The 12,715-nt window shown below is 46.7% G+C and overlaps 1 protein-coding gene across 1 annotated transcript in view; it reads right to left on the reverse strand.

The window, feature by feature from the left end:
- Positions 1 to 1,752: 1,752 nt before the first annotated feature.
- The window catches only part of pafah1b1a (platelet-activating factor acetylhydrolase 1b, regulatory subunit 1a), a 38,031-nt gene continuing 27,068 nt past the window's right edge, over positions 1,753 to 12,715 (reverse strand). Inside the window, exons 6-11 of the mRNA XM_084442924.1 lie at positions 11,413 to 11,581; positions 9,762 to 9,864; positions 9,322 to 9,550; positions 7,461 to 7,562; positions 7,197 to 7,353; positions 1,753 to 4,102 (exon numbers count right to left, since the gene is read on the reverse strand). Coding sequence (XP_084299050.1) covers positions 4,029 to 4,102; positions 7,197 to 7,353; positions 7,461 to 7,562; positions 9,322 to 9,550; positions 9,762 to 9,864; positions 11,413 to 11,581 — 834 coding nt within the window. The 3' untranslated portion in view covers positions 1,753 to 4,028. The remainder of the gene's footprint in view (positions 4,103 to 7,196; positions 7,354 to 7,460; positions 7,563 to 9,321; positions 9,551 to 9,761; positions 9,865 to 11,412; positions 11,582 to 12,715) is intronic.

Here is a 12,715-nt window from a genome sequence, read left to right on the forward strand (position 1 = left end):
AGCATAGCTCATGTGTGATTATTAATGTATAGCCTACATATCACATTAATACTTAACATGCTATTGGCAATGTAATGATGAATATTTAAATGATTCATGTAAATATCCCTAGGCCCTATTGAAATAAATATGGTTCGAAAGTGACGGGAAATCCCTCAATCCAACCACAACCCAGTGAAGACCTCCTTAGTTTTTTTTTTCCTTTTATTATGTTGCAAACAATAATGACATCCAGATATATTGTTAACAATTTGCAGTGTGTGAAGTGAGACCATGAAAGCAATAACAAAAACTCCCGTCCAAGCTGTTAAAGTCCGAAGCCCTCAATCTATTCACAAGGCAGGTTATAGCAGACAGATGGACTTGAGGCTGGAGGGAAGGACCCACAGACAGTGCAGGCTTGTCTGTCGGTCCCTTCAACCACCAAACCAGTGCAGCATAGGGATTGCTTGGGACCTGCGAATGGCAAAAAGTGATTTCTTTCACAGGGCACATGTACACCACCAAAGGTTGTGTTGTAAGCATTCATTCAATGACAACTATATTACAGGAGTGGTGCACACATTCTCCTGGCTTTTTTTTTCTTTAGTCACCTTCCTTGTCTAACAAAGGGAAAGCTGTTTTCAATGAGAGTCAAGACTAATCTCCATTTCAGGCCTGGCTTAAAGAATTTGAACCTAATATCAAAACCCTAAAGTCTGCCAAACGCAAGGGAGGAGTGGCTTTATCAAAGATGGCTTACTTAGCCCAGCACCAACTGGACACACAGACAGACCAGGAAGTCTGAATTCACAAGCTAAACCAGATTGTACTAAGATCACTCCAATTTTTGGCTTCAGCTAAAACATGTTTTTACCACACGGTACATCTGCATGACCATGTCCAATTGTACTACAGAAGGCCAGAGTATGGAGCAACTGAATGAATGCCAAGTCTCCACTCAACGTCTCTCTCTGAGACAGAGAGCAGCTTGTAGAAGGAAACCAGTCTCAATCTTACTAATGCTAGAGGAGGCATGAGTGGTATCCTCTGAAGGAGGGGGGTTGCTCCTTTGGAACATCTAGTCTGCCGCAATCCCATCGCACATAGTGGAAGGAAGGCCAGTTGGATCTGTCCTCCTTCATACAACGACAGACACAAGCAAAACCAGTCTTTCTACAACCACACACAGAGCTGTCTGCAGCCATCATGCCAGCCGGCCTGTCTGGTAGGGAGTCCATCTGGTGTCTTTGATAAGTCAATACGCAAATACACAGTAGGCTATACATACACAGGGACACCCACTCACTGATAGGAGAGGGAGTTTCTCCATTTAACAGAACAATTTGTCAATCGGACCGATTAGCGATTGGCCTCCGACACCCCGAAGCAATGTCATATGGCTGAGCGATCAGTTCTACATTATGCTATGCTAAGACGTTAGCCTCCCCCAGAAGGCCCCACCAGACAGTTCAGCCTCTGGAACAGGTTTACATGCAGCAGTGCTATTGTCGACAGGTCACAGGGCTCACACTAGCCACTATCAGAGGTTCAGCAGCGGGTATCTACATCCAATACACACAGGAACGGCAAAGAAGCTAGATAATAAGATCGGTTAAGCAGTGGAATTCTTTATTATCATAGAATTGCATTGTAATGAAAAGGCTAATTAAAAATGATATCCGTTTATGCATTTATTAATGTTTTTTAGTTTTCTTACGTCTCCGACCGTTGTACAAGACCAAAGATCTAATGAAAGCAGGGATGTGCAAGTTAATTGGATTTTTCTCGCCTGCTGCACTGAGAGTAAGAAAGACTTTCTTTTTTTTTTTCTTTTTTTTTTTTTAGGGGAATGGAATGGTTGATCTCCAATGTAGAGGATTGGTTAAGAATGATTATTTCCTATTGTCTTTCATATCGTTGTCAGCCAAGATCAGAATATGAACAGAACAGGATAAAGAGGTGTCACTCAGGAGACGTTTCAGAGACGGCCTGTGGACTTTGCCTGGGGAGATCCTCACTGCTTAAGCGCTAAGCATTCTCCTGTGTTCTCTATCCCGAGACCAAAACCAAGGTGAAGGAGCTGCTAGCCTGGGGTGTGTAGATCCCTTTATAATAACCACCTACACCAGACCTCTATACAGAGAGCACAAGGAGTTCATGTTAGCATGTCTGCAGCTAGCATTTCATAATTTTTTCCTGGATCTCCCTAAAGTTCAGCAGTTTGGTCAAAAATACAGATTTGGCGGTTCCAAAGCTTGGTTGACGTTTCAACTTTTCCCCCCAGAAACTGCTTTATCACCTCATTTCATGTACCCCCCCCTACCCCAAGGATGCAGTTTCACCCCCCAGGTGATATCTCTGCACATCCCAAAACAAACCGTTGGGGGCCACTGATTCCTTGTCATGCTTTGACGTCTGGAGTCAGACTCACTCAGGATTGCCCCATTTCATCCAAGGCTACGGCTCACCCTCCCCAACACTCTCAGCCTATAGAGGTTGCACTAGACAACTGAGTCAAATTGCTTACATGATTCCTGATACTGTAAAACCCAGCCTCAAATTTCATTTCATTTCAAACTAATCCGTCAAAGGATGAGGACAAAAAAAGGGAGAGGGATAAGTCAAATGGAAATCAGTGAGACATCACAAAGATGAGTCTCAGCGAGGGGAACACCTAAGGTCATTATCAAGTGCTAGAGATAGAAAGGTGTAATCCTCCATGTCTGTACTAGTGCTAGTGAAAGGCAGAGCGCTCTCCAACGGCTGCAGTAGAGCTCGGTACCGGGCAAAACAGATGGGGGGCAGCGTTCCAGGTTGCAGAACCTCACGCCACAAGCCACACTGAATAATAGCCGAAATACTGGCTGAAGGCCTGGTTATACTTTCCACGTACGCGAGGGTGTGTGTGACGTAAATTTCATCAGCAGACGTATGCGTAGGCTCCGCGCAGACATCCGCGTGCATCCCATGTTTTGTGTGACGGTGTGTGCTTGTCCACGCGCCCTCTACACTATGACAGCAGCAACTGCCGCGTCCTCCAAGCGGACAACAGAAGTAGTAAAAACACAACCACTACGCGTCCGCAGCAGCTTGGGAGTATAACCGAGGCTTAAAGTGGGCACCAACGGTGCAGTTCAGCCAGGCTATTCAGAAAGCCAGCGGAGAAATTTCATCAACTGATTCCTGAATGCGAATATTTACAGGATATGCTATCTAAGCCTATCGAAGAGTGGTTAGCTACTCAGTTAGGACACATTGTCATGACAACGGTACAAAGCTTTTCTCACCCCCAAGAGGTCCAAGGACAACATTTTGAAACATTCGTATATGCAGCCATTAATATATTATCTAGTTCCACATGAAGAGAAATGGTATGCACACTTCAGAAGTGATGTTACAAAGCTAGATTATTCCAATAACAAAGCCCCACAGACAATCATATCTCCTTTAAGGGAATTACACTTTTCCTTTTGTCGTTGTTTCCCCTCAAGAGGTCACCAAGATAGGCACCGACAGACTACAACAGTAAAAGGAGAGAAATAATAAGAGAAAAACAGAAACAAAAAATCCCAAAAAAATTGACAGACAAAAATAAATCTGACACTTAACGAATGACACTGTCATTTTTAAATTATCGGTTTTTAGTGCCCTACGTTTTACACCCAGTCAAAAACATCTGCCTTCAGGAGGTAAGGCTGTGCTGACAGACGGCAGCCCCGTGTTTAACCTATGGTACTTCTAGACAACGTTATGTAAATTTACAGTATACAATTTTGGATTCACCATGCAAGAATACTTTTTTGTGTAACATTTAATAGCTCGATCTACATCCAGAATAATTTACATAAAAGGACAATAGTTATTGGACCAGAGCGCAATGGGTAAGAACCATGGTGTATGAATGCAGTCAGAGGAGACAGAGATGGTGGGGTGGGCTTGGGGTGGAATGAGCAGAGGGCAGGGTTGAAGGAGAGGGGGGGAGTTGGGGGGAGGGGGGGGGGTGTCCTGGGGTAATTGGGATGGTGTTCCGATCTTCTAGGGTCCAATCAGCGGCACTCCCACACTTTTACTGTTTGATCTACGCTCCCGGTGACAACATATGGAGCAGCCTTGTGGAAATCTGAGGAAGAAAGAAACGATATCAGAAGAAAGGCACAGAGGAAACCGGCTGCACTTTCACTGGAAAGGACAAAATCATTAATGAAGTTCCACATCACATTCAACACTGTTAATCATCATAATTCCATTTACCTGGACACTCAAAGCAATCAATAGGTCGGTGAGGGGAATTTGAACAAAACTGGGTCAAAGCAGTTCTCTCTTGGTACATGCATCACCACATCTCAGGGCTCCAAATTGTGACTGTTTTGGTGGCATATACTCCTGAAATTGAATCTGAGCAACCTCAATTTAATTGGAAGCATTTGTGCACATAGTGCACATAGTCTCTCTCCAGCCTCAAATATCTCTCCAGCCTCAAATATTACGTTAAATCGCATCGCTCCGCATACTACATAAGAGTCTGTGCCCCTTCGCCCCAAGCTGGTATTCTGAGGGTGTAACGACGGGTCAAAAGTGACAGGTCGTAGCAGCAAATGAGACACTAACCCAGGTTAGATGGGCGGGGAATATCTATGGGTGGGAACGCCTGATCGCGAAAGTCGTTACTGATGGGTGTCGTCGGGATTCCAGCGCTACCAATGAATTGCCAGGATTGCAACACCAGTTTTTTTAATGAAGTGTTCCAGAACCATAGAGATCTGCATCATGCAGTAACGTAGTTCGGGTAGCTTACGTAGTGCATCAGGAAAATAACTTCCATGGGTCTGGCGTTGAGACTAGAGTGCACAGAATTGTTCTGGTGTGACCTTCTTTCCATTCGGACGTCCCTTTCTTTGTATTCGCTAGTAATACATTCACATGCGGTGTTGGACATTCGCAGTAGCGGTGAAATTAAAAGTGTTCCTCCCATGACTTAAATTACTTCATGACTTTTTTCTACTCCAGGGTTTTTCCTGGCTCAGAATGGGTCTTTGGGGGGTGATGTGCATTGTGCACACAATTTTGAGGGGAAACCTCAGTTTGATGCCAAGTAGCCTAACAGCATATAGGCCTACTGTATATTATTTGCTGTCGTTCTGACTGAACTCACTTTTCACAATCGCAGGAAATCTTCCGACATGACATAAAATGGATATGTAGACAAAATGTTTAAGATACTGATAACCTGTCTATTAATTATCTTGGCTACTAGTGATCCAAACCGTGGACAATGCAAGAAAGAGGGATGGGCTGCACTTGAAACAAGCTATCAAACACATTTGGAAAGGCTTTGAATTGCCATTTTTCTTTTTCTTGCGTTTTGGCACTGGTGATTTTCCTTTGGCTCCGGCTAAAATCTCTTTTGGGGGCGTCAAAGAATCTTCTATGCAGGAAAAACCCTGTATTCAATACTGTACATATGGATGTATATAGCCCCTGCTGTACATATGGATGTATATAGCCCCTGCTGTACATATGGATGTATATAGCCCCTGCTCTACCTCTTTTTAGACTACTCTGTGTCTAGTGTTTTCCTTTCCAACCTTGTTGTAATTCCACTGTTGAAATGCTAAATTCCCCCCTAGGAGGATCATTAAAGTATCTATCCATCCAATTACGGGATGAAGTTGGGTCAATTTTGGTAATATGATTATTTTGCGTATTTTGCGTTATTTTGCATGAAAGTTTCCAGATTAATCTCCCTAATATGTATATAATTTTGTTTATTATACTGTCTAAATCTCATACTGTCCCATGCCTAGCTATAATACAACAAATCTATTACAAATAGACCTATTGTTGGTGCTTCTTACATTTTGTAAGAAGCTCCTAGTTTTGTAGGTGCTCCTACATTTTTGAAGTTGGGAGCACCAGTGCTACCAAGTAAAAAGGTTTATTTTGAGCGCTGCATGTTGAGGGATTTTTTTTGTTCGTTTCCTAGACAACCTCATGACAAAGGGTGCTTTTGTCTTCCCCAAAGCTCCAGCATCCACTCACCAATCAATAGCTTACAGCAGAGTTTTCTGTGAGTACACAAGGCAGGATTTCAGAGGGAGCAGGCTTCAAATGCTGTGCCAGCGGAAGCTGGCTGGCGATGAGGAGGCACCTCTGGTGAGTTCCCTAGCCTTGATCCCCTCAAAAGCCTTAGGTTTGTGGAAAAAAGTGAGAAAATCCTGGACCATTTGCCTGCCTCTTTGGCCCCAGCTGCCAGCCACTCCTAGGAAGCTGAGCTAAACCCACTTTATCGACCCCCCAACACACACACACTTCCAACCAAAACAGTCTTGTATAACCTCTGCTCTCCCATAGGATCCTTTGGCATTTCACACTAGAGGGGTGGACTACAGTGCTTCCTAACTTACCTCAGTAAACCACTACAAAAACATCTTACAGCCATAGCTGGTGACTGAGACTGCAGACAAACTACACTCACCTAGAGAGGTAACAAACTACACTCACCCAGAGAGGTAAACTACACTCACCCAGAGAGGTAACAAACTACACTCACCCAGAGAGGTAACAAACTACACTCACCCAGAGAGGTAACAAACTACACTCACCCAGAGAGGTAACAAACTACACTCACCCAGAGAGGTAACAAACTAAACTCACCTAGAGAGGTAACAAACTACACTCACCCAGAGAGGTAACAAACTAAACTCACCTAGAGAGGTAAACTACACTCACCCAGAGAGGTAACAAACTAAACTCACCTAGAGAGGTAAACTACACTCACCCAGAGAGGTAACAAACTACACTCACCTAGAGAGGTAACAAACTACACTCACCCAGAGAGGTAACAAACTAAACTCACCTGGAGAGGTAAACTACACTCACCCAGAGAGGTAACAAACTACACTCACCTAGAGAGGTAACAAACTACACTCACCTAGAGAGGTAACAAACTACACTCACCTAGAGAGGTAACAAACTACACTCACCCAGAGAGGTAACAAACTAAACTCACCTGGAGAGGTAAACTACACTCACCCAGAGAGGTAACAAACTACACTCACCTAGAGAGGTAACAAACTACACTCACCTAGAGAGGTAACAAACTACACTCACCTAGAGAGGTAACAAACTACACTCACCTAGAGAGGTAACAAACTACACTCACCTAGAGAGGTAACAAACTACACTCACCTAGAGAGGTAACAAACTACACTCACCCAGAGAGGTAACAAAGTGTTCATGGGCACTCAGGGTCTTCATGCAGCGCTTGTTCTTGTAGTCCCAGATCCTTAAGGTTTTGTCATCAGCACAGCTCACAATAAACTTGCCACCGGGATGGACAAGTATCCCACGCACCCAGTTGTCATGGCCAACCTGGGGACAGAGAGCTGAGTTAGGAGGACACACACAGTTTGTGTGAAATGGATTTGAACACACACAACTAGGCCTCACTGACAAAAAGCGATAGTTGGCCCACTCACCAGTGTCATAAGGCACATGCCAATGCTGACGTCCCACATCTTGATGGTCTTGTCTCTCGAGCCAGATAGCAGGAAGGGGCCAGGCTTGCCACTCTTCTTAGTCTGGTAGGGCAAAGACAGAATACAGTATGAAGACTTCCAACCAGGAAATAAAGAACCACAGCAGTCTTCTCTACTGGGACAATCAGTGGTCCCGGTATGTAAGTATATGACCATGACACACACTCTCCAGTTAATAGTCAAGCATATATTGGATGTAATGGAAAGCCAACACAAATTAAGCCAAACAAGCCATGCCTCTGAATTCAGTCCTTTTAGAAGCCCTAATTTGATACATACAAAATTAGCATAAGAGGATTGGACTACAAACAGCATGTTCAGGGAGAATTCGACTACAAACATGGCCTGACACTCTAGACTGAATTGCAATTTTGTTGCACTTCATTATTCCGTCTTAATAATGCAGCCATTTTCTGAGACGGGCGTTGCCAAAGAGGGAGTCCTCAGGGGCTGGAGCCAGACTACTACAACCTGAGTGTTTGGAGGATACATCTCCAGGACAGGAGACTCCTGGTGTTCAGTTACACAGGTGGCTTTGAAGTGGGAGCTATTCTGGTGACCATGTTCACAAACGACTGAACCGGCTGTCTGTCACACCACATGTGCTACAGTATGTATCATAGCTGCACATGCCGTAAAATGAAGGGGATGTCACTGCTGACTCTACTGAACACTGTGTTCACTTTGGATGCGCTCAAGCACATCTCCGTCAGGAAGGCATAAGGCTGCGTTCACATGCAAGCTGCTAAAAACGCGAAGCGCACCGTCCCTGACCGGAGCTATTCATTGCCAAGAGACAGAAGACAACAATCATAGGGCGCGCTCTCCGCAGAAAAGTTCTAATATTTTCAACTTTTCGCCGCTGCTAAAACATGAGACGGCTCGCTTCGGCAGAGCAGCGCGCCGAAAGACTCCGAACGCGCTGCTCCACAGACAACAATGAAAAGCCACGCGCAAACGTTGACAATATCTGCCGTGTGAACGCACCCTTACAGAGACTGTTCCAAAGGACTTTGTCTTCAGCGCTTGCTAAACACATTTATGGCACAAACCAAACACAGCACCCTGCCCAGTGTGTGGGTGTGTCTTTAGCGCACAGAGGAAAAAGTGATTATGTCTAATAGATCTGACATGCGACTGGGGAGGCCATGCTCAAACAGTGAGTTCCCCTGTGCAGGCACATCCAAAGCACTTGGAACAGCCCCGTCTTAAATGTCAAGTCTCATGTTTGGCTGCGTCAGTTCATAAACTGTGACAGTCTAATTGATGTCAAGAGAAGCCGCAATCATTGTACCTGAACCAGCATGGTTAGATACACAGCAAGTTGTCACCTTCAAAGTGTAAGAGCACTTCCTCTGAAACCAGTATGTGCGTGCACGCGTTTATTTTTATGCGTGTATTTCAGTCTGCCCATGTGATCCTACCACTGTCTGTATCCAACTTTCTGGCTTGAGAATTCAAGTTCAACAATTACACAGCCACATCGACCCCCCCCCCCCCCCCCCCCCCCCCCCAAACAATTCCAAGCCACTTCTGAGTAGAACATTGTGTTTCATTGTGCTAAGGGTGAGGGCTCCCGACAGGGCTCGTGCAAATGTTGTTTTTATCAGATCAGTCTGAAATTGGACGCTTCATCACAAGACTGCTCTCTTAAGGATGCACGTGTACACAGAGGCACAATTCATCGGCGTGCGCCCATGGCAGTAAGACCCGGCTGCTGTGTGTTGTTTACTTATGTATTTCACCGAGGGGGGGGGCAGACAAGCGTGTGTGTGTGTGTGTGTAAAGGGTGGCCTCTCACCTCTGATCCTGTGGCCTCCAGGATGGTGGGACAGGCGCTCTCGGGGGCCCAGGAGATGCACTCCACCACGTGCTCGTGCTCCCTCAGCTCCGCCTTGCACTCTTTGGAGGCCACCACCCACACGCGCACCGTCTGGTCGTTGGAACAACTGGCAATTAAGGTGCCGTCCTGGTTGGGCCGCACCATGCGCACCCACTCCCTGTGGCCTGTGAAGGTCTTCACACAGTATCTGGTGGGGAAAGAGGACAGAACACAACTCTTTGTAGTGTCTTTTCCAGAGCCTTCACAATATAGCTGAACATCGTTCAAAGCATTGAACTGCAGTACAGGCACTGTAACTGAACTGACTCCATTCCAAGAATATACCACAATTTAACTTCCCCAAAACTAGCCAGACATTAAAACCAAAATCCTCAAGCTCTGATGCCGAGAGTACCTACCCAGTTGCCACCTCCCACATTTTAATGGTTCTGTCCCTGGAAGCAGATACTATGTGGTCTCCGTTGGGCATGATGGCTACAGATGAAACATTATGGTCGTGTCCTGGTAAACAGAAGAGAAACATCATGACAATTTGGCTGATTATTTCTCACAGGGGTCAGAGACCAATGATGAGTAAATAACCCCCCAAAATTGGCAAAATATATTTTACAAGGTCAGAGTGAAACACGTTTTGGTGTATAGCCATTAAGAATCAAGTCTAGACGCCCTTAACCATAACCTTGCATGTATGACTCCCACCCACAGTGACTTGACAACCCCATTGTTAACAAGTCCTCAGGAACAAATAAGATGGAAATGAGGGGTTTCGGCCAAATTAGCCAATTAGGGAGGTGAGGCGGCCAATTTGCCAAGTGGTGCTTTGTTCTGGGGAAATAAGAGGCAAGTAATTACCTACAAGGATGGCCATATATAAGCTCCTAAACCCAGGAGGAAACGGTAAGTAGGCTCTAAAAGGCCAGTTTAAATATGGGAGGTGGTGGGGGGTAGGGGGGTTCACAAGCCCCCCCCTTCCCCCACAAAACGCTACCGGCAGTGACAATGGGTGGCAGCTTCACAGGGACACTTATCTGATGGTGAAGAGGATAATTAAACTGGTGTCCAAATCTGCACTAATCTCCACTAGTAAACCAGGCAGCCTGGCGAGGGGGGGGATGGGGGGGTGTACAACAGTGAGAGAGAAAAGACCCGGAGAGGACAGAGAAGATGTTTGGATGAGAAGACGACGGTTGGATGAGAGAAGAAACAGGGAGAGATGGAGACTGTGGGAAGAAAGTAAAGCTGGCATGGTGGCGAAACTGGCAGAGGGAGGAAAAAAGAGACTAGAAAAAGAAAGGTTGGTTCCGGTGCCTTCCGTGGAACTGTCTGTGCGCCAGCTTCCACTGACAGTCTAAATTAACACCCCAAAAAGATTTTGTACACGCTATATTTACATACACGTCTGTGGGGGGGGGATTCTTTCTTGGAGAGGTTTTAAAGGGTCACGTGGTGTCAAACATTAAGTCTTGACATGTTTTGGGGCTCCAGACAGCTCCCGAGGGACTGGATATGGGCCCGGATGGTGGCCGCTGTATCAGAGCCTGCGGGCACTCGTAGGGAAGATACGCCATTGCAATTTACTGAGCAATTAGGATTTCAAAGAGGGGGGAAATGCCCATTGCTCAAGGACTAGTTCAGTGTTGATGACATTGGGGTGTGGTGGGGAGGGGGAAGAAAATTTGCCCTCAAACTCTTAATATTCAATGCTGCAAATGACAAGAATTCCAGAGAGATTAAGTCCCAAACCCCCGTAGGAGGAACGATTGGGAGGATGTTAAGAAGAAAGAGAATGTCTGGCGTCAGAAGCACGTCGGACAGAGAGAACTGGCGGAGCGGCTCCTCATTGGCTCCTGTGTGAACTGGAGCAGACTGTTCAGCCTGGCTGGGTCTGGGAGAGGACAGACCTGGTGACGCGCAGCATCCGTGGCACCTGTGTCCCTGTACCACAAACACTTACCTGGCCCCTCACCCCCCGGCTCCCTAAACCACCACAGGCTCTCCCGCTCCCCCCCCCCCCCCCCCCCGGCTCTCCTCTCCTCCCCATCCCCTCACCATGCATGGTCCTGATGCACTCGAAGCCCTGGAAGTCCCAGAGCTTGATGGTCATGTCGGCGGAGCAGGAGGCCAGCAGCTTGCCGGTCTGGTCAAAGGAGATGTCCTGCACAGAGTCTGTGTGGCCTTTCAGCGTGCGCTCAAAGTCCCCCGTCTCGTAGTCCCACACCTGGGGAGGGACACAGCACACACGTCAAGAGTGACACACACACACACACACACACACATGCGCGCACTCATCTGCACTCCATGTCATTCTGTCGCCTCCCTAAGTATCCATTCCCAAGTATTCATCCAATCTGCTGTAGGACATCATAGAGACTAATCATGTTCATGGGGGGCTTGAACACCCTTGGTGAGGTGCCATGTTCATGGGGGGCTTGAACACCCTTGGTGAGGTGCCAGACAGTCTTCATAGTGCCATCTACACTGAGGTTCATTTCAAGAGCATTTCAGCTGCCTCAAATATGAACCTGGTTCGATGAGCAAATATCCAATACACAGACCTAGTGAGTGTTAAAAACTCCAATACCTAATTGAATAATTGTTCCTAGAATAAGAAGGAATGAAGGAAGGGAGGGGAGAGAGAGAGAGAGAGAGAGAGAGATGGTGTGATACTGACAGTGGGATTAGTGCTTGAATAGGGTAAACAGTATTGCTGTTAGTTATGGAGTGTGTTGGTTATATTTCTCTGGTTTCCAGGCAGACAGATGGACAAGGAGGGATAAGCTTTTCCGCCATTGCTGGAGGGGCTGAGGGGGGCGCACGCACACACACGCACGCACACATGCCTTCTGCCTCATTTGGGTTTCCCTACAGCCAAGTGAACCCCCCTTTTCTACAGCCTGGTGAAGTCTGCCACCAAACCCATCTCACTACGGCCTGGTGGTGGGAGTCTGCCACCAAACCCGTCCCTGCCAACTGTGTGCAATGGCCTGGTCATTTCACCAATGCTGATGGATGGCTGGAGAAGTGTATGTGAAGGTGGGCTCTCTACTACTTGTCTCTAGGCTGGGCTCTCCACTGCTTGTCTCTAGGGTGGTCTCTCCACTGCTTGTCTCTAGGGTGGGCTCTCTACTACTTGTCACTAGGCTGGGCTCTCTACTACTTGTCTCTAGGCTGGGCTCTCCACTGCTTGTCTCTAGGGTGGGCTCTCCACTGCTTGTCTCTAGGGTGGGCTCTCCACTGCTTGTCTCTAGGCTGGGCTCTCCACTGCTTGTCACTAGGCTGGGCTCTCCACTGCTTGTCTCTAGGCTGGGCTCTCCACTGCTTGTCTCTAGGCTGGGCTCTCCACTGCTTGTCT

Source organism: Borostomias antarcticus, assembly GCF_949987555.1.
Source record: "Borostomias antarcticus genome assembly, chromosome: 1".
In the NCBI taxonomy this organism is placed as follows: Eukaryota; Metazoa; Chordata; class Actinopteri; order Stomiiformes; family Stomiidae; genus Borostomias; species Borostomias antarcticus.